This window comes from Sinohyriopsis cumingii, chromosome 19, assembly GCF_028554795.1.
Source record: "Sinohyriopsis cumingii isolate HCF-2022 chromosome 19, ASM2855479v2, whole genome shotgun sequence".
Lineage (NCBI taxonomy): Eukaryota > Metazoa > Mollusca > Bivalvia > Unionida > Unionidae > Sinohyriopsis > Sinohyriopsis cumingii.
Genome location: NC_142979.1, coordinates 23,361,575 through 23,387,314, shown reverse-complemented (window position 1 = coordinate 23,387,314; position 25,740 = coordinate 23,361,575). Strand labels below are relative to the sequence as shown.

At 35.3% G+C, this 25,740-nt stretch overlaps 1 protein-coding gene across 1 annotated transcript in view; it reads left to right on the top strand.

Annotated features, from left to right (window-relative positions):
- The window catches only part of LOC149775276 (N-alpha-acetyltransferase 25, NatB auxiliary subunit-like), a 122,381-nt gene that overhangs the window by 79,882 nt on the left and 16,759 nt on the right, over nt 1-25,740 (top strand). Inside the window, exons 19-25 of the mRNA XM_089944181.1 lie at nt 77-129; nt 1,335-1,407; nt 3,709-3,751; nt 5,576-5,779; nt 11,307-11,430; nt 13,855-13,914; nt 16,825-16,922. Of these exons, the coding sequence (XP_089800307.1) occupies nt 77-129; nt 1,335-1,407; nt 3,709-3,751; nt 5,576-5,779; nt 11,307-11,430; nt 13,855-13,914; nt 16,825-16,922 (655 nt within the window). The remainder of the gene's footprint in view (nt 1-76; nt 130-1,334; nt 1,408-3,708; nt 3,752-5,575; nt 5,780-11,306; nt 11,431-13,854; nt 13,915-16,824; nt 16,923-25,740) is intronic.

Genomic DNA, 25,740 nt, shown 5'->3' with positions numbered 1-25,740 from the left:
TACCATAACAAAGGCATATATTACCATAGTCATTCATCAGGTTTTCATACAGTAGCATATTTTCTTGTTTTCACAGCCATACAAAAACAGAGCAGATGATCACCTATATGGAAATTGATCCAGAGAAAGGTATGTAAGGATTCCTTATAGGAATTGTTTCTAGGATTGGTGTAGGTGTGAGGAGTTCTAATCTGGCATGAGGGTATTTTATGAGTAAATAATATAATTACTTTCTTCTTCACATATATCAATGCATGATGTATCTCATGTATTCTTGCTTTCTGAAGATAAATTTTAAAACATTGACTTAAATTGATCTTCAGACCATACTTAAATTGAAAATGGAGATTTTAATACATGCTTATTGGTGGATGAGTTTCAAGCATACGAAAAAAAAGTATTTTAAGGATATTTTTCTCCATGCTGTAAGTATAATTTAAGATTTGAATCAAGTCACAGTTAAAGCTTTTGTATTTTGTGCAGATTTACTTCATGGATTTATGATATCTGTCCATTTGTCTCTGTCTATCTAGTATCAACACTGAAGTTATTGTTTATATTTAGGTCATTTTATCATATGCTACTTCCTCATAGTCAAATGACTTGCTAAGTATTTCATGAGGAGCTCTTTAGCCATCAGCTCAAACTAGGTCTCTTTTGCCTGTTTTTAATGTTTTGTAATCCAGTCATACCAGTATGGGCAGTTTTCTTGGTTTATCTTCATTTATAAGGACATGATTAACATGACTTTGATAAGGACATTTGTGTTAACTCTTTACATTGATACATTTGTCCATCACACCTTGACCAGCTTTTATGTTTGGGTCATTTCAGGCACTTTGGTGATCATACAAGTTCCATGAAGACATTGTTTGTTTTATGTGGAAGCAGATTGTTAGACATAGGTATCACATTCTTCTGGTGATGGTAATATCTCTATCAACTACCATATGGACTCCCTTACAAGTCAGGTCTAACTGCAGACTGCACAGGCCCAGATCTGCTGGCAGATCAGGGTCTGTGTTGATTGTCTACTGATTACTCCTTTCAAACTGCATAGACCCCAATCTTCCATGACCCTGTACAAAGGCAGATCTGGGTCTATGCAGTTTGCAGATGGACACTACTTGTAAGCAGATATATAGAGTTATCATGCAAACATTTTTTAATTTAAATAAAATGGAATAAATTTATAAAATAAAAATTGTTTTAACAAAAAATTTTCATAGCTCTAAATTCATAAAATGTTCTGCAGGTATGAAATAAAGTTGAACAGAAGTCTTGTGATGAGAATTGGAAATGTATTAAATATCCTTTCCAACCTTTCTTTGAAGATAAAACAGAATATGATGAGCTATGTGATAACAGAGATTTTGCTGTGATGACCAACTGTGAACCTCCTTCAAGGTAAGTACATAACAATAATAATAATAATAATAATGAGGACTTTGTATAGTGCCTAATCTTTAGAAGCTCTAAGCGCTTTACAACATTAGACAACACCTATAAGATAAGAAACATAATAATATTATTACAAAAACAAACAACAAACAACATGAAATTAGAAAAACATTTTAAAACAAACAAAACATGCTGAGAATATTTCAGGTAGGAAACATTATTAGGTCTTTAAGTTTGCTCTTGCTGTCGAAATAAGTGAGTTTTGAGAGCCCTCTTGAATGTGATCACTGTGTCTTTGTGTCTAAGTTCAGTGGGCAATTCATTCCACATTGCTGGGCCCTGGTATGCAAAAGAACGCTGTCCATATGACTTTGTTTTCATAGTGGGAATAATGAGTATATGATTGTCAGAAGAGGAGCGTAAGTATCTTGCTGGTGTGTACACATGAGTGAGGTCAGATAGGTATGTTAGACTAGAGTCTGACAGTGAAATGTAGCACAGAGAACAAATTTTGTGTTTGATTCTGGATCGAATGGATAGCCAGTGTAGGGTACAGAGCAGCGGGGAGGTGTGCTCTGATCGAATGAATGTTGCACTGATCTTCATTGATAGTTATTATTAGATGGTTAACTTGAGCAATTATGATAATCAAATAACAAATTCGACTTTTGATCATTTGCAAAAATAAATATATATATTTAACGATAAAAAAACTCAGCTTTATAAAATGAGAATCAGATGTGAAAACTTTTTCCTCATGAATTACAAAAAAACAACCTAAATTCAGCTATGAGCGATAGTACTTATGCTTTGCCTTTGATCAATATTGTCTCCATACATTATAATAGATTTTCTGTTGGTTTTGCGTAACAAGCTAATTCCATTGGTCCGTTGTCAGTGTTTTGATGGATTTACATATCACTCACACATCTCACCTTTGTCTGCACAAGTTTGAGTCTCAGTTCAACCAATGTGGGTAGGTGAGAAAATTTGCAGTAGCTTCCTGTGGGTTGGTGGTTCATTCAGTCTTCCTCCACCAAATATACCGGCTGCCATATATACCATAAGGTGTGCTGAATATAACAAAACAAAATGTCATTATGAATGTTATTGATTTATGAAACATTAAACATTGCTTTAGATGCTTTGTGTTATTATCATTAATAAATCACTGTGGTACATCTGTCTGCAACCAGTTGTGTATTATTTGTTGTTTTATGTTCCTTTTTCTTGTTGAAAAGTCCAGTAGATTTCTCTCCAGTCTTATTGTGGCCAGCATGTAATTCAATGCATAATTCTGCCCCCAGAGTGCATGGTTTCACAGAACATGGGATGCCATGGTCTGATTCTTGGTTTTGGATACATACAGATTTTATTTCTGATAATTTCACTTACTGTTAAGCATACATTCTGCATTACAAATGTGAAGGGGTGTTTTTCTGTTTTACTTTTGTCTGTCTATCCATGTATGTTTATATCTGATCAAGTTTTGCCTTAGTTTTCTGTGATGGGACATTCTCAGTTCATAAAAACATCATCAGTTCACAAAATTTTGGACATTAAATTGAATATTTCTGTTTTATTATGTTGTAAGACTTTCAAAATTTGTTTGCAAATGGTTATGCACAGTTTCAAAAATGTTGCAGCTCATCTGAGATATTGACCCATGTTTCTATTCACATTTGAAAACCTGTAATTGGTTAGATTTTGTTTTAAAATGGTCCAAGAAAAACTGCAATAAGTTATTAGTTGAATATCAGTCGAACTGCAAGTGTGACTGACAGGCTTTCAGATAATGTATACATTCTTGCATGTTCAAGAATACAGATCAGATAATTAATAAAAAAAACTTAGAAAACATGCGCCAGCGTATTCTTTATGTGGTATATACATAAGTGTACATATATTTCATGCAAACATGGATACGACTAATCTGTACTAAGGAAGTCTCAGATCAAGAAAATGACTTAAATATTTGATAACATAAAAAGTGAAGTATAATTCTGTTTTGTCCGTGAATTTTTTACCATCATAATAACATATTCCAGACTAATTTGAAAGTTCTTTGTCATCATTTTTTATGAAATTATGTCATGCTATATTCTTTAGATCAAGGAATAATATCACACGTTAAATTTTTTTCACAATCATTTGTGGCTTTTTTTGGACTTCACTGCAAAGTAGAAAGCTAGATTTTGCTCTGGTATCAGTTATGCTACTGCATCGTTATACATCCATTTAAACCATAGTTTAATTGTTTAAATTTTTAAAATAATGTTTAGAGGTTGATATTATCTTTTCTTGTAGGTTTAATTTGAAAGAATTGCAGCAAAAGTCCTTTGAAGAAGAGGTAAGTTTATTTGTACAGCAGTTTGACATGCTGCATGAAATGCATGTTCAATTAATAGATTCTGCTGTTAATTGGTATTGATGTGGTGTCCATTTGTGTAGGTTTTATGTGTGCTGCAAACCACACATTTAAAGACCCAATTTTAGTCATCAAATAGATCCTGGATATGTATCGATGATACATGTTTAGTGTTATACAAGAATGTTTCCCTTTACCATTAATATGAGAAGTAGCTTGCTGGATTATTAGTTGTGTTGATAGAGGAGAAACTAGGACGTCTAGCTCTGAATTGTCAATGTTGTTTACTTCCTTTAGTGTTTGATTGACTAATTTGTATTGAAAGCAGTCATGTTTTTGATTTACTGCATTTAATGAACATATTTTTTTATTTAAGTTGAGCATTTTTTTCAAATTTGAAATTTCTCACTGAACTGATACAGTCAAGAAGGATTATCAGTTAATATATCTGCATGTGATGCTAAATCTATACCAGTATATCAGTATTCATGAATGCGTAATTTTTCACATACCTATGAAATTAATACTTTTGAAAATAAATCACTGCACAATAATTTGTAGTCTTCCCATTCTGTAGGCAGGTTTTATTTCAGCATTTGTCTTACCTACACAATCTTTGGTTAGACAAAGGTATAACTTTTGTGGTTGGATGACCAAGTGGTCTGCTGTACTTGCCTTTATCAATCAGTGCCATCTCAAGTCTAGGGCTCGATCAATGTCGGCTTTTCATGAGTTATTGGTCTTCCTGGGGTTTCCTTGACTCTTCCTCTTTCAGTTAAACTGGCCACTATGTATAGCCTACCATGCTGAAATTGGTATTAAAACTCATCAAAAAAAACCCACCAAAAAATCCCCCAATGAATTCAGATGGAGATGGATTGTTATTATTGGATCCAGAGTTTGGTTCATCAGTGTGCTTAAGCTTTATCAGACTAGTCAGAACCCAGCTTTTATCGATAATCTAGTGTATTCATGTATCAGATTAATAGTATAGCAGTGGTATTCATAAAAAACTTTGGTGGCCGATAATTATATGATGTCATGGTTCAAATTAATAAAACACGTTAGGTGAGAATTATCCAGTCATTCATTGTAAATTTAAATATCTTCCCACCATATTAATGAAAATGTATATTAATGGCAGAATAATTGACCTTCAAAGCCTGTCTGATATCCCATTAAAATTACTCAAAGCAATTTTGAAAACTTATCCATTGTTAATGAAATGTTGAACTGCCATCAGATCCTGGTTGTCCTGCAACAAAGACAAGACGCTGCATGCTGGTGTGGGCCATGTGCTTTATTATATTATAGGTGTTTTGATGGAAATTAATCTGCACTCTATCACTATCAGCTCATTCAAAGGTCATCCCTTTTATTGCCTGCGAGTATAATTAATCCAGTTATATCTATGAAGAAGCTTGTAATCTCCCAGCAAGTGGCAGCTTTGTTTACCTATCAATATGTGGCGGCTAGATTATAAGTAGTAGAGGAGAGGGTTAGATACCTAAGGTAGTTTCACTGGTATTAGTCAGTAAATAATGAGGCAGATTTGGAAATAGTTGATAAGCAGCTAAGAGTCAACTTCTCTTAAAAAAGACCAGATCATACCTAATGGAATGGTATAATTGCTGCCTTTGAAAGTGGGAAAGCAATAACTCATTTTAGAATTTTCAACAACCCTTTGGGAGTGTTGAAAGTGAGAGAAATAACTTGTGTTGTATGATATTGAAGATTTTGAGTGGTCAGATACTTTTGTACATGTAAAATTCTTTACTTATTATAAGTATATTGCTTTTCTTGTAGAAAGCCTGGCTGAAGGTCAGGAATTTGACGATGAGAATACTGGCAGCTGCAGTGATTTTGGGGCGGGAACTTAATGTTGAAAATCATGAGAAAAATGGCGTGGAAAATGGGGCAAATAAGCCAATGTCAGAGATTTGTTCAAGTCTGAAATCCCAACTGGAGAATCACTTGGAATCTCATCAGTGCTGGTCACAAGATCCAAAGGTAATTATTCTCCAAGTTGTTCTGATTTTTTTATATCTTGCCATTGATCCTTAAGGCTAAGTGAGATGATGTTATGAATTTTTATTTTGCCATTGACCCATAAGGCCAAGTGAGATGATGTTATGATTTTTTATCTTGCCATTGATCCTTAAGGCCAAGTGAGATAATGTTATGATTTTGTATCTTGCCATTGACCCTTAAGGCTAAGTGAGATGATGTTATGATTTTTTATCTTGCCATTGATCCTTAAGACCAAGTGAGATGTTAACGATTTTTTATCTTGCCACTGATCCTGAAAGCCAAGTGAGATGATGTTATGATTTTTTATTTTGCCATTGACCCTTAAGGCTAAGTGAGATGATGTTATTTTTTATCTTGCCATTGATCCTTAAGGCTAAGTGAGATGATGTTATGATTTTTTATTTTGCCATTAACCAGGTCAAGTGAGATGATGTTATGATTTTTTATTTTGCCATTGACCCTTAAGGCCAAGTGAGATGATGTTATGATTTTTTATCTTGCCATTAACCAGGCCAAGTGAGATGATGTTATGATTTTTTATCTTGCCATTGAGCCTTAAGGCCAAGTGAGATGATGTTATTATTTTTTATCTTGCCATTGACCCTTAAGGCCAAGTGAGATGATGTTGTGATTTTTATTTTTTGCCATTGACCAGGCCAAGTGAGATGGTGTTTTGATTTTTTATCTTGCCATTGATCCTTAAAGCCAAGTGAGATGATGTTATGATTTTTTATCTTGCCATTGAGCCTTAAGGCCAAGTGAGATGATGTTATGATTTTTTATTTTGCCATTGACCCTTAAGGCCAAGTGAGATGATGTTATGATTTTTTATCTTGCCATTGACCCTTAAAGCCAAGTGAAATGATGTTATGATTTTTTATCTTGCCATTAACCCTTAAGGCCAATTGAGATGATGTTATGATTTTTTATCTTGCCATTAGCCCTTAAGGCCAATTGAGATGATGTTATGATTTTTTATCTTGCCATTAACCCTTAAGGCCAATTGAGATGATGTTATGGCCCAGCATGTTTTATGCATACTACATTATGCATGGTGTGTTGTGCTTTATGTATCCATCAACAGTGGCTATTTCAAAAAGCACTAGACCAGTTTGACAAATTTGGCACAGAACATTTCCTGGCATGAAAAACTGTCATATTTGTACAAATGATGCCACTCAACAAATAGGCCCATTTTATTTTTAAAAATGACTGAACAGAATTTTTATCAAATTTGACGGAAAGCATTCTTGCTAGAAGTTGTTTCAAATTTGTTCAGATAATGCTGATTTGCCATCAGACATGACAACCATTAACTACAAATAGAAAAGTTACTGTTACTGTTAATACTTTTCCAAAACCACTAAACAGAATATGGCCAAACTTTACATCCTGTATTTTTCACAATGATTTTTGTGTGCATTTAAGCATTTTTTTTACTAGTTGTTATTGTCCCTGTAATATTGATCATTACCATGCAATATTTTACCAGTATGATTGTATTGTGCTGTTAAGTTTTAGTTTATTACGCACTTTTTCTCAGTAATGCAAGTTTGCCTATTTAAACAAATTGTATATTTTTTGTTTGCCTGTTTTTTTCTTCTCTCAAACAGAGCTGTCAATCTAATACAAGCAAGTGCAGGCACTTCAAAGTTGCAGAGGAAAAATATGAAACATTCCTGACCTGCATAAAATGTTCTTCCTCACTCTTGTAGCGTGTGTGCAATGTGGGCTGTGAATGTTTGGTCCAATGTCTTGAAAGGCTGCAAGAAATAGGCACACTCTAAATCTTGCTACCATGAAGTATTAAGCATTCATCTGGGCATGACTTAACTTTCCCTGCAAACATATCCAATAGGTTTAGAACCTTGTTTACACACGGTAATAATTCAGCATCATCATTGCTGTATGGACAGCTATACCCCTGGATGTAGAGTGTGTAGGAGTAGAACAGGCAATGTTCATCGTTAGGATATACCCAGCCTAGACAAGGATATTACAGTCAATATGCCTGCACCACTCTATTATAATGTTTGATGGCATGACTAATTTGGTCAGAAAAGTTGTTTTGACTTTCTCCCTATTTGATCGGGTGTCTTTGACGATCATTCACATAAATGACCATTCCCTGGAAATTCTTATGCTGTGTTATCAAGGTAGGCTGTACACCACATGATAGTGGATGTCCTAATGGTTTCATGTAACCTTGACTTAGGAGGTGCATTCCTGAAGTCATCTCTTATACCTGCGCATTCCCTCCTGTTCAGCTCTCCCCATCTGTTTGGAGGTTGAATTGAGGAGCACAGTATTGCCCCTTTAACTCTCTATGCAAGCCTTTATTTCTGCATAGCCCATAAAGATGAATACCAGAGAAGGGATGATCAGTGACAGAAAGATTATTTGGGTAAATCTCAGCAACAGTGGGAAACCTTTCTTGACCAGGAAAGTTACAGGTGGCTATGCTCGTGACTTCCACAGGGAGATCTGGAGGAGAGAGAAAACACAAGGTTTCTTCTCAAATAAGCCTCCTTCCAACTGTCCATGACTTACCATCCCTTCCAACCACTGGCTAACCTCTTTTGGACACCAGACTCCTTATGTTCTGCCAGACTTGGATCAACCTATTTTCCCCCAAACAGTTGGACCATCCAAGTTAGTTCAGAGAGGCTTTGGATCACATTCATCCGTACCCCTTTAGTCTCATCATCCCCCATCTGATGGAGATCACAAATGATTTCACAAAGTGAACATTGCATTTAAAGTGGCCAGTGGTGGTAGTTGAAAAACCAGATGTTTAGGTTTCTGTTCCAGACTTTCTGGTGTTGAAAAGCAATGGAAGATTGAGATCTGCTTATTACTGCCCCAAAGTTACAGATGGAGATGGTCCATTTTTGTGATGCAATAAATACACACAATCATCCTTGACCAGTTTGACATGCATTTCCACATACTTTTTCACATGGTATCATGCAAATACGTATACTTCAGCTACCATAGAGTAGTATACCAATTCTGCATCCTTCCATTTGGCCTCAGTCTCAGCCATCACACCTTCACCAAGACATTAAATTGCACCATATCCCACTTCAGTACATTCTCCTCCACAGCAATGGCAGTGTGCATGGATGATACAGTCCAAAAACATTTGGTAAGCTTGGTTTTGATTCATGATATGAATAGCCTTCTAAGTCTCATTTGCAGATTAGGTCAGTGTGGAGAAAGTCAAATCTTGACTGTTCTCAACATTTTCTTCATTTAGGTATGGAGTTTCTGACTCGTTTCATCCTGGTTTGTCTTTTTCCCAGATGCATTGACAGTATCATTCAAGAGTCAGAGATGGCATCCACCAGGACATTCATTTTAGCTTTGGAGTTTCTTCAACTCCTTGGCCCGCTCAGAGCAAAGGTAGACCGTTATACGTAGACTGCCTTTGCATGCATCCTTTGCTGATGAACCTTCTTGTACAGGAGCACCTAAGCTCAGTTTGTTTAGGTCACAAGAACATTATCTCAATCAAAATCAAACATTTCCTGCGTCATTAGCTGGACAGAGAAATTTTTAATGGACTGTGTGACATCAAAAGCAAGGGGACACCACAGATAAAGCTCTATACATAAGTATCCTTGATATGAAGCCTTTCATGTTTGGTTGAAACACGATCAGAGGGAGATGATCCTGACAATGTCAGAAGGTTCAGTCATATTGAACTGCATCTTGAAACAAGGAGGAAAGGGGACAAAAAAATCACCAGACCATTGCATTATGGTCCAGTGTCATATAAACATGCAAGTCTGACATCCCAGACAGGCTTAATGTCCTGGTTGATTTGTTGTCAAGGAGAGGCCAACTGCATTATATGGAGTGGTATGTACATCTTCCATTAACGTCTGTTCCCTATGGAGCCAACCAGTGTTAGATCTATTTGTGCTGAGGTGGAAAAACAAATTGCTCGATTTTATTTATCCATTCCCAGACCCAGAGGCATGAGCTGCCGATGCCCTTGCAATCAGCTGGAGATGAGTGTAAGAATATGCCTTCCATTTTTAATCCCAGAATTAATGCAGTAAATGAGGGCATGACTTTGTAAAAGCATTCTGACTGGCTAAGAACTGCTTGATTTGCATGACATAGCCATACAAAGGAGAGAGCTGAATCTTTTCAGGCCACTGGTAGTTCAGAAAGTTACCATACCCCATTCGTGATGGCACAATTTCAGCCCAATGCATGACCTTACAAATTTCACTGGGTTTGCCTTGAAATTTTGACAGTAAGGCAATATCTGGGAGCGGAGTCCCATATCAGTCACCCTTGCAAATGTATAATCTTTGGTTCTGCTAACCTTAGGTTAGAAGAAGTTGATCCTTTTAGTACAGTAGACATGGTGCTCCAACAGGGTTGTGTGGGTACTGGTTGGAAGCTGATGCATTTTTTCCTCCTCTTTCTAATTCTACTAATGTTAGTGTGATCAGATAATGTATTTGACAGAAAGGATATTTGTCATAAGTTATATTTATCTAAATAGTGCCATTGACACAGGGTTTACTTTAAAACACTTGCAATGGTGTAAAGTCAAAGTTATATGAAGTTATGAATAAAGTGAATTCTACACATCCAGGTGAATTTTTACTAGACTTTGTAGTTGTATTCAAAATTAACATGTTGATAGTTGGCATTATGACATTGTTTTTACAGTCATTGGTCTTGCCTTGGTTATTTTTGCCCTACTGGCTTGTAAACATGATAATACAAACAAGCTTATTTTCTCACTTACACTAGTTTGTGGATACAGCTTATTTTCTCATTTACACTAGTTTGTGGATATAGCTGAAGAACATCTTGAATGATACCACTTCACTAACTTGGATCTTTTTCTAAAAAACATGTGTATCATGGATATATCTTGTAATCCTGGAAATTCTTTTCAACCAGTACAGTTTCAGTCCCTTCAGTGAACTATTGTTTAATTTTGAAAAATGTGTCAAATCATCACTTTTCACTCATAAAGGTTCAGATTTACAATGTTGAATTGTAATTTATTGTACACAGTATAACAGTTATTGGAGCATTTCTTTTATATATTATTCATACAAATGAACTCGTCTGAATAGACAAGTAAAATATTTAATGCATTCTCCTTAGGGACAGTAACTTGTTTGATTTGTTTTTTTAAAATATGCTATTGTTCTAATTTAAAAACTGCAACCCCATAAAAGCTACCCCCACCCCCACCCCCACCCCCCACATACCTTTATGATAATATCCATCTGTGTGTGGCTCCATCTTTCTCAAAACCCTAGGAAAAATCACTTACCATCTGTGAGCTTACCTGAATAAAGTTGTCTCTGATGTCCACTTTTTATTCGTTCACCATCAGGTAAACTTTCAAACAAATCTTTGGTAGATCCAAATATACCTATTAATTATCAAAAGTGTTATATCTTACATGCAGTGATGGAGAATCAAGCAAGAAAAAATAATCAAGGCTGTATGTTTCATTTATTTTCAGTATCCTTTCCAGATGGCCTTTAGAACTCGTTTGTGTACATATCTACAAAGTGAGCACCACAAGCTGCTTTTAGGCATGTTAGACAATGTACTGTATGTCAGTACACTACAGGATAATGGCATAGGCAAGTATAGAATGTTAGACAGTATGACAGTACAGTATAGGACAGTGGCAAAGGCAAGTATAGAATGTTAGACATTTTGCCAGTACAGTGTAGGACAGTGGCATTGGCAAGTATAGAATGTTAGTGTGCCAGTACAGAATATGACAGTGGCATAGGCAAGTATAGAATGTTAGACAGTATGCCAGTACAGTATAGGACAGTGGCATATGAAAGGATAGAATGTTAGTATGCCAGTACAGTATAGGACAGTGGCATATGAAAGGATATAATGTTAGACATTATGCCATTACAGTATAGAACAGTGGCATAGGCAAGTAGAGAATGTTAGACAGTATGCCAGTACAGTATAGGACAGTGGTATAGGCAAGTATAGAATGTTAGACAGTATGCCAGTACAGTATAGGACAGTGGCATAGGCAAGTATGGAATGTTAGTATGCCAGTACAGTATAGGACAGTGGCATAGGCAAGTATAGAATGTTAGACAGAATGCCAGTAGAGAATAGGACAGTTGCATAGGCAAAGATAGAATGTTAGACATTATGCCATTGAAGTATAGGACAGTGGCATAGGCAAGGATAGAATGTTAGACATTATGCCATTAATGTATAGGACAGTGGCATGGCAAGTATAGACTGTTAGATAGTATGCCAGTACAGTATAGGACAGTGGCATATCAAGTATAGAATGTTAGACAGTATGCAAGTACAGAATAGGACAGTGGCATAGGCAAGGATAGAATGTTAGGCATTCCAATACAGTATAGGACAGTGGCATAAGCAAATATAGAATGCTAGTATGCCAATACAGAATAGGACAGTGGCATAGGCATCTATAGAATGTTAGTATGCCAGTACAGTATAGGACAGTGGCATAGGCAAGTGTAGAATGTTAGATAGTATGCCAGTACAGAACAGAACTGTGATAGAGGCATGTATCAAATCTTGGACAGTATGCTTTATGCCAGGACATGGTAGGTAAATGGCATAGGCATCTGTATGCCTGTATTGAATCCATTTGATTAAGCCATTTAATTTTACACACTTACGACCAGTTTCGATTTTAATGCCATTACAATAATTTCTCAGTTTGTATATGCCCACCATCCCATGCTATGATGTTTGTCTGTCTGTTCCCTGTTTTGTTTCTACACAGTAACAAGAGTTCTCCATTATATACTGTTGCGTCTTTGTAAGTACCTTATTTTTGGGGCAAGAAAGAAGCATAATGATTGCATAAAGAGTCCAAGATTAATTTTACAGAGACTAAAAGAAGTTAAACATGCATTGTATATCAGATACCTGTATAATTTATATAAGGCTTGCATTTGCAATAAGAAAGGTACCTAGTGATCTTGGTTTCAAAAGGTCATAGCCAGAGTGGCTGGAAAGGAAAATAGTTTCAACACATTCAGTTCTTTTTCACCTACTTTGATCAAACTTTAAATTTGAATTTGAAAGGAGCAGATGCATTCCATTTTGTGTCAGGAGGTCAAAGGTCAGGGTCACAGGGACTGTATATAAGCATAGTATGTATAGGGTTTACTGGCACATCAGCACAGTACTATCTGTATGGTGCTGATCAAAAGGTAAAGTCTACAGATATGAAGGTAAAGATTTTCTTGGAAACATTATGAAGAAAGGCTTCCAAATATAGAAAATATTTCTGTTAGGATAATTAAATTATGTACCACATCCCTTAGCCAAAGCTTGTAGATGGCTTGCAGAGGAAAGACCCCTATAATTTTGGGGTTAAAAGATCAAAGATCAGGGTCAGAGGAACTTCAAGAAGGAAAACAGTTTCCATAAAATAATTTGAGTCATTTGCCTTAAATCATAGCCAAACCTTGTGGATGGCATTCATTTGAAACAAGAAAGGTACTTGTCAGTTTTGGGGTCAGTAGGTCTGAGTTCGTAGCCATGAGTTGAAAATGGTTTCTCCCCTAAGCCTCCTGCCAACTGTCCTTGACCTTTGTTGATCATTTACTTGAAGACCACATACTTTGACCAAAGGCCTAGTCATTGGGAAATATAGGTCAATAATCGCTGAAGTCAGCCATACTCTACTTGGGTCAGCTTAGATGATTATTCAGCAAGGGTCAGGGTACTATTTCATCTGCTTTTGTTTATGCATTTTTAATTTTTGTGGCTAGGACTAATTTTTGTATATACAGATTTCAAACTTGTTATCACAATTAAGCAAAAACCACTTGAGGTAGACAGATGAAATTTTGTGTGTGCTTATGTTAGTGGTCTGATTAGAGTTTCATGCTGTTAGGGCTTGTTTTCAATTTGTTTCTAATTGTTGAATTATTAACCTGGACCATTTTGTTTAACCATGTGACATGTATTACAAAAATAAAAACCTAGTTTTTTGTAGTATGGAAAGAATGTTCCTATAGTCACAGTTTATAATTTCATTTTAGATAAAACAGAAAGTGTGAAGGAAGAAAAGCTCAAAACTTTTGTACCAAGTTTATTAGAAGGTAAGTCATTTTTAAGACCTCCATGAGTACGAACTTAGAGGAGCAAAGTCATACATGCCAACCATTTTGGCGTAATCATTACACTTTCTTTTCACTAAATTACACCTTAGGCATACCTGTATTCAGATTAGGCATTTTCAGTATATCCTTATCCCAAAAAATTAATTTGTTTTCTCATGTTTACTAACTCCCCCCAGCCCCCAACATCCCTTTAATCACACAGACCATATTCTAACAGATGGCTTGTATGTAACTATGACATACGAGTATGCTTGTATAAAGACTTGCGTGTACTTTCCTAACAGTATTATTTATAGCAGTTACCCTATTTCCAAGAAACATGCTGGTTTCTACTTTAAATTTTTGACCTCGGTTTCTATTTATAGCAGCTCTGTGGCTTAGTTAGGAGAAGACAGACTGGTTTTCTCACTTTTAATCTTTGCTTGAAGGGGCCCCGAGTGGCCGAGTGGTCTAAAGCGCTCTTCGTTACGGATCACTGCCATCTCACCTCTGTCTGCGGCGGTTCGAGTCTAAGATTCAGCCAATGTGGGCATGTGAGAAAATTGCCAGTAGCTTCTCGTGGGTTGGTGGTTCTTTCCGGGGTTTTCCGGGTTCTTCCTCCACCATTAATACTGGCCGCCATGTATAGCCTATCGTGTGCTGAAAAATGGCGTTAAACCCCACAACAACAACAACAATCTTTGCTTGCAGATTCTTTGTTCTAATTCATATCTGGTACAGAATTAGTCTGTAGGTATTTGGCACTAAAAGTCAAGTCAAATTTATTCTAGTCTATGCGCATGTTAGAGCAAAAATATTTTACAAATAATTTCACAGATGGATTAGGAAAAGACAAGAAACTGATTCATAGATGAATACATGAATTACACAATACAATGTTCCATTCTAGAGGCAGCTTGATGCCCCTTGCAGGCTGCGTGGAAAGGATTTTAATATTGGTCATGGATTTAAAACAAAGAAACCTTGAATTAGCTCGTTTTACTAACTCCAGTACTAAGGTAATTTCTTATTTACAGCAGAACTAAATTGTGGACACAAATTTTATAAATGCAGAGACATTATCTACAGAGTTCTTAATAGAATATAGACTACCCTTTGTGGTAGAAGACTACATTGGTCCTTTGTTCAAATGGATGTTTCCTGATTCCAAAATTGCAGAAAATATACATGTGCAAGAACAAAATCATCTAATATTGTTAGGTGTTTAGCAGAAGATACTTAACTTAAAATTGCAGAAGCCATGAAAATTGAGCTGTTTAGTATTGCAACAGACAGGAATAGTGATTATGACAAAAAGTTGTACCCAGTCTGTGTAAGAGTGTGTGTCTGTAAATGTGTGATTTTGATTTTTAACGTAGGTTTTAAAAAAATCAGTCATATTGCTACAGTGTCTGCAATGTGTCAATTTATAGTAATGTCTAGCATTTTGGCATCATGCCCCAGACATAAGCATGATATCCTACCCAGTCACATTATCCTGACACCAGGTAGACCCGTCCTAACACTAACCTCTTAATGCAGAGTGCCAAGTGAGGCAGCTGTTAGTAACATTTATGTAAGTCTTTGGTATGACTCAGTCGGGGATCGAACCCATGACCTCCCACATCTAAGGTGGATGCTCTATATTCTATGCATATGCATAGAATATATTTTCATGCAAATTTTATAGACTTTTCAAAGTTATTATAGCGTTTAAACACAGACTGTATAGTTTGCAGTAAGGGGATATATATTTTACAAACACTAATTTTGCTAGGGTTTAAAAATAAAATGACAAAACATTCTAGTGCTTCAGAATCTGGTCAGATCAGATGCACACAGTAAAGGGTGGATTGTTACAGATGGGGATCAATACCTATGCTTTCGCAGTTGTTAATAGAAAAAGACATAATAGGATATACCAGGAGTGAGTGTGTGTATGTATGTGTATATATTTGATATATATATATTTGACTTGATTTATATTTGATTTCATTTAATTGTTTGTTTGTTTTAAGAAAAAATTATTCCTTTACATGCTATTGTAATGTAACTTTATTTACTGGATTTTCCAGAAATTCGGTTTGACCAGACTCTTTTTTGTAAACACAAAATAATACCTAATGCTGACCTAGTTCCTGACCTTGATTCAGAATCAGTAAGAGTTGAAGTAAAATCATTGGTTTTAGTCAAGGCCATACTTGGAGTACATGATGTTAGACATATTAAAAGTTTGTGTTCTAGACAGGTGGTCATGTGACCTCATACGGGAATCTGTTTTGCATCTTAAATTAGTGTAAAACTGTTTTCTGTAGAGAATTTAGTCAGTCATGCTTTAAACCATTGACACTTAAAGGTGTTAATTTTGTGACCAGTTTGAGTTGAATTTTTAATTTTTCTTCAAATTATTTCAATTCCAAGAGATTATTTTTCCCTGGAAATACTTGTGCTCTAAATTCATTATTAGGCAAAGTTATAGAAATTTATACAGAATTCAAACACTGGAATATTATTTTCTATGATTCAACAAAGAACTGATGACACATCAGTATGTTGCTGACCACAGCATACATCACTGCCTTCCATTTTGGATTTCATCAGGATTCAAACTCAGTTTCATAAGGACAATTTAATTACTAGGACTTCTATTTTTTAATTCTTTGATTATTTTTGGGTCTGATTCATGGAGCCGTAAGTTTTTTTCTCATTTTTACCTTGTTTTTCTAGGGAAATAAAATATTTGTTAAATTTTACAAGATTGTTGTCTTCACTCTTGTCTGGTTACATTTGGTAAGAGCCTAAACGTATATATATATATATATACACACACACACACACACACACACACACACAGAGTGTACAATATTGTGAATGTTGAAAAGAAATGCATGAGCTCTTTTTATTTTGCAGGATTGGTAACGAAACATAAATGTAGCTTAGTCAGAGAACAAGAAAATGGCCATTGCATCAATGCAGATGCTTTTGAGAACCTAGTATTGTGTGCAGAGGTAAGTTACAGCAATTGCTTGTTATGATGCTATAATGAGTCTAAAGTTGTATCCAAATATCGGTTGTTTTTTTTAATTTATCTCTACGGTCATTATTTCTGCGAGCTTATGGGATGTCAAGGTGGATGTCCATTGTTCAGTGTTCATCCCTCCATTAGCTCCAGTTTGTTACTGATCCTCCTTCCGAATAACTTGGAGGATTGCTGTGAAACTTTACACACACATACTCCTCAAAGAATCTGGCACTGCTAAAACATGGCCACCACAGCAGCCATTTGAAAATCTTGTTGTCACTACTCCTTCTGAATGGATGGCCATATCAAGATGGGGTTTTCAATAAAAGACTTTGTATGATGTCTTTATTTCATCTTCAGTGATAAGTTTTTGAATACCTTGTGCTTTTTCTTGATACGCACTATCCTTTCTTGTCACATAGCATATCGATTTAAAGGTAAAGGCAGTGAGTGGAAATTACAGCTAGTAGATTCCTTTATGATATATGTGCAATGAAAAATATAAAATGCTTTATAATTATTGTTTTAGGGTTCAGATAAAACTAATCTGAGTTATAAGCTAATATTTTTAACCAGAATGTAGAAATGACATAAATTAATGAAATAACTTGTTGATCTCTACAAATGAAACACAGTAAAACAGATGAGTGGTGGTGGTGTCATTTATCATGGTCACATATTTTTCATTGGCTCTTTAAATTCATGGCTCAGGGTAACATCAAAATCCATGAAAGTTGGTCCCCTACAAAAATGAGTGATACTACAGGATCTGAAATGGTTTCAGCACTCAGTAATTTAAAAGAATAAATGGTTTTATCTCAATTCCAGAAATTCTTTTTGTCTAGTAAAGTGTCATTCCCTCTGAGAAATTCTTGTTAACTTACCTGGCTGTAAGAACAATATTTTGGCATGGCTCTGCATCCATCATGTATTACACAACATGCCTCTGTCAGCAAATTGTTATTTTTAACGTATTGTCAAAAACCACTGAGCCAGCTTGGACCAAATAGGCACAGAACATCCTGGCTTTTGAGCTTTAATTTGTACAGATGATGTTGATAAACCATCAGACATTTCCACCGTTACTAAAAATATAAAATCCTTTTAGACAACTTGTCAATAACCACTTGACAGAATTTGATTAAATGTGACAGAAGCATCATGACAGGAGGACCGTTCAAATTCATACAAAATTACACTGATCAGCCCTAATAAGTCCATCTAAAATTAGAAAAGCATCTGTAATAGATAACAGAAAATAGTTTAAATGATGATATTCCCAAATCACTCATGGAGGAATTTGACCAGACCAGACAGAAAGTATCCTGGAATGTAACCTTTCAGTCCACACAAATGGCCACCATTAGGGCTGTTCCAGTAAAACATATACCCCCCGGGGGGAAGGCACTTTCAAACTCAACCAACCCACAACAGAAGCAATTTTAAAAAATTATGATCTACCGTCAGATGTGTTTTAATCGAGAAACACCGGCCCCTGCAGAAGTATATTTTTTAACATAATTTCTGGCTATGGGTTAGTGGGCGGTAGAAGTGATTTTAATATTGGGTTGGGGACAGAAGCGATTTAAATGACAGCTGGCTGGAGGTAATCTACTGAATTCATATACATCATATAATCTACTGCATATTTTTATTTATATTCATTCATTATAATCAGTCTTTTGTCCTTTTGTTTGTTTGCCTGTCAGCCAAGTATGTCTCTGATACTGTGAAATCACAGATTTTCATGGTGGCTCATTATTTGTAGATGTCAGTGATCAGTCCCTTAATACCTACTAATTTATCATCCATGAATACAGATTTTATAATAGATATTTCTGTTCTAATACAGAAATCATGAATTTGTATCCTTCCTAATCTCTGTGTTTCCTAAAGTGATCAATATATCTTGCTATTTTTCTTTGTTCTCAGGCATGCTGCTTTTGATTAGAATAATAGTTAAATCTTGTATTGCTTTAAATGTGTGGTCAGATTCTATGATTCATTGTTATTATTTTTTCCAATAAATGTTTTGGTAAACTTATATGATTTGTCAGAGAAAAAAAACAATGCTGCCTGTGGAAGTGATACTGCATCATTTGTCTACTTTTACACTATATCATTTCTTGTAAGAACATCTTTTTCAGTTACCAATGTCTTATTTTTACGCCTTGTTGCAAGACTAATATAAAGTTATAACAAAATATTGCAAGTCAAACATTTTTATATCATAGACTTTAAAAAATGGATGAAAGTCAAGGAATCATTTTTCCCTGAGCACTAATAAAATCAATGTCATTGCAGTTAACTGCATTGTCAATAGCATCATCATCACTGATGGCCTAGCAGTAACATTATGCACTTTCAATCCAGTTGTCACAGGTTCTATCTCCCACTTCTAGTCTTTCATATGAGACTTATACCTATGGCCTGAGGGGCTTTCATGGCAGAGTGGTATAAGATGCTTGTCTTGTGATACAGATCTGAAGGGCTTCCATGACAGTGGTACAATATGCTTGTCATGTGATTACTTGCCTCCAATGTGTAAATGAGAATGTTGCCAGTTACTTGTGGAAGGTCAGTGGTTCTACATAAGTGGTGTTTGGTGTCTCAAAAGGACTTGGATTTTCTTCAGCAGTAAAACTGGCTGCCATATATAGATTCTCTTCATCTGAAAATGGTGTAAAGGCCATAATGATCTACTGAAACCCCGACAGCTCATGTCTAAATGACTTCAGCTGTTGGAGATAAACATCAAATCAACAGAGGCTCCATGTGCCCAAGTGTACTAAGGTGTTTGCTTTTACATCACTTAAACATCTCACAGTGAGTTTGTGTCACAGATCAACCAATTTAGGTTGGTGGTCTTTCGGGGTCCTTCCTCCACCTAATATATTGTAAAAAAATCACCAAAAAACCTAAAATCAAACCACACTGAATCAACCAACTAATCAACTGTAGCAACAGCAGCAAAGGTACTAGTCAATCATTTTTGCCACAGCTGTACGAGTTTACAACTTTTGACTCAAGTAATTTTTGTAGACTATAGAATATCGTCAATTATGCCTTTCTGACAGATACCTAAAAGTCATCATCAGTTGGTGCAAATGGATTTTTCATGGTGAGCATATGAGATGGAAAAGTCTTGAGCAATCCTGCATCACACACTGCCGAAAAGTTTACATTTTAGCTCACTTAAATTTTCTCTTAACAATGTTCATTGTTCCAACTAGAACTGTTATAACTTATTCAAGCTATATTCACCAATATCTGATGATATGCATCTGTAATAAATATTTGTAACAAAGTATGAGAATGCATCAATGTTTTTCAAAGATGCATTTGAATTGAGCAACAACCATAATCAACAAACCAAGAAATAAAATTATTCACATCTGTCAGGCAGAAATATTTTTTCCAACCATATTGATTCAGTGGACATATCACCAGAATGGATAGAAACAGACCAGAAGGTTAAAATCAATTTGATAGCTTTTAAGTAGCTAAATTCATATTGGTTTAGTTAACTATACACCCTTTATTGTCTTCCTTTTGATGAAATTTCTTACTGAAGCTGAGAAAATAATGTTGCACACATAAAAAAAAGAGTCACACTTCTACTCATTATTGTTTTTATTATACTTCTCCATTCCAGGCTGTTCTAATGATCTTCTCCCCCCACATACTGTTTGTCTTGTTTATGATATGTATCTAAATTTCTCACTTACTTTTCCTACTACTATACAAATGTTCTGTGAATATGCATATCAGTGTGAAACACAATGGGGAGACTAAATCCAAGATTAAAAACCTCTACATTTCTGGATATATTCTGCTTGGATTCCATATTTCTGCACAAAACTCAAGAGTTCAGGACTCTGCACTAATTCAGTTCCCACTGTAAATTTGTGCAAACACCATGATATTACAATTTAGTAACTTAAAATTTTGAGTGCCCATGATCAGATTTATATCAGTATAGACACATCTATGACGACAGCTTTTGTGAAGAAAAAAACCCATAACAGCTGCACCATTTTCTGGATCTATACAAATTTGAAATGTGTGCTTTCAATACTGCACCAGAGTCAGCTGCTGATTTTAGTAATGAGTCGTCCAAACTTGGGTCCATAAAGGGATGGAAATTATGTTAATAAAACAATGTCCCTCACCTTTTTCAGTTACAAGTAGGACAAGTTCTCAAAAGATTGTTTTTACTAAAATCTTACTTTCATTATCAACCAATCAGGGACAGTCAAACACATATATACTCTATTTTATCTTCACTGATTTATGGTATGGTTCTCGTTCTTTCACATCTGTAGTAATGTGAGTCCTTGAACAACTCAATGGTTGTAAGCCTTTTTCGACCATGCTGAATGGACACACTGTAAGATAATGTTCAAGTAACAGAAATACCATGGGATAACCAGAGGCCAATAAAATTGAATAGTTATCTCCTCTGCTGGGATGCTGCCAGAATTTCAGGATGTGCTCTTTTAAGTTTTGTGTGTGTGTGATCTCCAATGAGGAAGTGGTGGTGGTGGGAATAGCCATTGTTAAATATCTCCCTAACACTTAAATATCTGTCACTCTTTCTTACTGTTCTACTCTGTTACAGCTCTGTTACAGCTCTACTGAAATCAAAATTATCGAAGAGATGTCATCTCTAGTTGTATATCGATTATTACTGTGATGTCATTGGGCATGGTCACGTGGTTGTGGTGGGGTCTTGGTTGGGATGGCATAAAGACTATGGGCTTACTCCATATTTGACAGCTAATTATGATGTTGTCAAAAGAATTAAAAAATTTCTGGCAATTCAGTTGAACAGGTTCTAATATTGATGTGTTTATTTTGGAGCTATGTTCCTTCCTCACATTCAAGATTTGGATATACCAAAGGTGAAATTGGTAGAGTTGCATACTAAACTACTATCATGGCTACTTCAAATGTTATTTAATGTGAGACTTTAATGCAAGAACTCATAGCTTCAGTGATTTTTGGGTTAAAAAAATAAATTTCTTCTCAAACAACTCAATTTGGTGCAGATTACATTGTTTTTTAATGATACGGTGAGAACTCTTGATGTGTAAAAATTGCACAAGAAATGAACATCAAATCAGAAAATTACTACCACTGGGAAAATACTGATAGGAATATACAGAAATAATGATATAATTATTTAAGTAGAAGATGTGGTGACAATACGAGCGCTAGTTCTACAACTTTGTGCAAAATAAATCTTGTACAACTATTCTGTTGTTTCTAACAGCACTGTAATATGGCAATAATTTCTGTCCACTTTTTACTTTAGTCCCTTGCTAATTGTTTTAGATTTTACAACACTAAGCACATTTTACCTTTTGACAATAACACATCATTATAAATATTTAGACTGCAAGAAAACAGAAGTTACAATTTTATTAAAAGCACTGTTGCCAGTAAGACTAAAGGAGATGGTAAAAAATAAAAGAATCAGGATGAACAGATTAGTAGTGTAGTAAAGAATCCATATATCAGAATGACATCAAGTATTGTTTTCATCTATTTCATCATCAGTTAATGATAATGCTTAAAAATGTATTGTACTAGATAATATACTTTTTTAGTTATCCATTTTGCAATACAAATACCAAATGATGGCTTGGAACTAAGTGCCAAAAGGTCTGCAGAAAATACCACCATGATCTATATATATAGAAGAACCGAACATAAACAGGTCAAATTTTATCCATCTTGCTTTGAGTTTACACAGATCAGTCAGTCGTCAGTCTCTTATGTTTAATGTCATTTAATTTTTGCACATAGAGAGCATGTACATCGTTTGGTCATACATCTGCATATGATACAAAAGTTTGTCTTTTTATTCTTTTGTTGCTCAGTGGTTCTGCCAACTTGAGATCTACACACAATTATGTTGTATGGGGATTCTCTGATGTTCCTTATGAGCATTAATCTGTTAATTGTTTCTGAATTTAATATGATCCTCCTCCTCGATGTACAAATATTATTCTGTGCTGTGAACTCCTTTCATTGCCTGCTGTCTGAAATGCATATGCATAACGGGGGGAAGCTTTCAACCACTAAATTTTGTCATTGTAAATATCATCACAGCTAACTAATCAACACATTTTCCCACTATGCAGGTGACTGAAGCAGGACTGGCAAGTATTTGAATTTTACCGCCCGCCTAAATAAAAAAACATGAACCTTGCCAAAGATTCACTTCCTTGAATCAGTGTTTTGCTGCCTCTTATGCCAGATTTTTCTCTTCCATAATGCTGTATTAGGGTTTTAAATCCAACATTCCCATAGTCTGCTTGTTTAGACATGGGCATATTTAATAAATATAACCGGCATATTGTCCATCCAACATGTACATCGGACTCGCACTCAACATCAATTTTGGGCTGAAAATCACACACTGGTATTTCCAGTGACATTTTTCCAATGTCCAACAGACCGATTATACATGAAATTCATTGTCATCATAGCTATCACCAGCCAGTATTTGCCGAGTGAAAAACGTCGTCTGAAGACAAACCGTGTTGTGATTCAACCATTTTTGGTTTCCTGTGTGGCCCTTATTGGAAACACGCATTTATAAAACTTCCACAATGAAAGTAAGGCTAAAACTCCATAAAATGCCTGTTCCAGGGCCAATGAACGAATCAAATTTCGTTTAACAGCCATTCATGTCGAACCGAAGTATCCAGATATCTGGATGTCGCATCAAGCGTTGTGAGACAGCTGCGGCAGCGCGAATTACATCACGAAATGCACTTTTAAAGTTAAAGTTAAAAGTTTAATAAAAAATTGCATATTGCGCAAAGCACATTTTTTACATCTGCGGTGCTGACGTAATTTGCCGAACGTGTATCACTGCTTTAAAAGTACGGGAATTCGTACGAAGTACGTGCACTAGCGTGTACTGGCATTATTTTCTGGCCCAATGTTTTATTCATGTTAGACCGCTAGGAGGGGGGTAGATGTGATTTTAAATATATATTCGGTTTTTTTTTCTTTCTTCTTTCTGACAAACCCACCAGCGATTTCTCATTTTGTTAGCACAATCCACAACAGAAGTGATTTTCCTAACCAACCTTCCACAGTCAGAATCAAAATAGTTCGAAACACAACCTCTTACAGAAGTTTTTTTGAAGTGCCGTCCCCAGGGGGGATATATGTTTTACTGGAACAGCTCTTACTAAAACTATTGTAATGGCTTTTTAAAGCAGGGGAAGTAATCTATGATGAAGACTAATGAAAATCAAAGGCTTTAGATTAAGATGAATCCTCCCTTATTACAGAAACTTTTTTAAAACATTTATAAAAAATATTTTTATAATAAAGGATAGATGAATTTATATAAATCATGTCATTTGCCTTAATGGTTTATTTGAATAAGTTGTAATATATATATATATATAGAGAGAGAGAGAGAGAGAGAGAGAGAGAGACAGAGAAGTAAACACATGATACAGTAATCTTAGAAACCAAATAAAAAGTGTATAGTCTAGGTAGTAACTTGATGCTGTATTATCTTTTGTACAATTCCTTACTGTTGCAGTGACCAACAAAAATTAATGCTTAACCGATATGGCCCCGATCCTGTCTGTAGGCATGATGAGGCTGTACCCTACTTTCAAGCTCTGCAGCATCAAGGTCATTTAAGATACACCATTGTGGGTGGTATTAAAAAGAAGCAGACAGATATAGCTCTAAAATGATACCAAATAATCTGGAAGTTCTAGTTGCTCCACAAAATACAGAGGGAAAAACCTCATTTTTTGGACCAGTTTTATTTTCACCCAAAATGTGCTCGAGGTTGGAATGCGATTTTGTGTCCGGATTTTAGACCTTTTGGCCTCAGATCTAAGGCATACCAGTCATAACTGCACAGACAGGTGATTCTTTGCAAAAACTAGGATAAGGTGGGCATTTTGAATAAATTGAGGATTCCATACGAAATTATAGGTCCATTAAGCAACAAAAAAAATTAACTCCAATTTTTACCCTTCTACTCATGCGCAAGCAAAATAATCAATGAAAAATGATGTTTCTAATACAGCTAGGCGTTAGTCTCATGGAAAATCTGTTGAAAGCCGTTGTATTCAGAAATAGCCCCCCAGTTGTCTTGTGCACATTTCAGGCAAAAATGACAAAATCCCCTGGGGCCGAATGAGTTAACCTTGACCTTAAATGCTTCCATTTTTGTATGTCCAAAATATTTGTTGTTAATGTTATTTATTGCATGTTTGTTTATGCATTATATTGTGGCATTTCATAACTTAAATGGCATTAATTCTAGGTTGTCTTTAAAAAAATTCTTTTGTATGTATAGCTTTTAGTATGAAAAAATAACTGATAACCCAGTATGCATTTTTCTTAAAACACTTCCAATTTTGAATACTGTTATTGATCCAGATATATAGCGAGTTTTCTGGATGTTGGCTATATAAATTTTCTGTTTATTGAAATAGAAATAAAAAAGACACAATAACATTCGAAATTCAAATGTTTTGAATGTTGTGGCTAGACTGCATTTCATTTTGTTAATTGGTCCTTTTTTCAAAGAGATGAGTGGGGTGGGAGCAATGAATACAATTAAATCTATTTAAAATGACCAACTGACAATTTCATTTTCGGTATATATATATAATTTGCTTTAACAAAGTTGCTTAATTTCTCACTTTAATAATATCATTTGATATTTTTTATGATTTTTCTACTTAGTGCTTGAAGTTATATGCCTGGACATGTACCAAGGTCAAGGTTGCAGCATGCAATGTATATCCAAT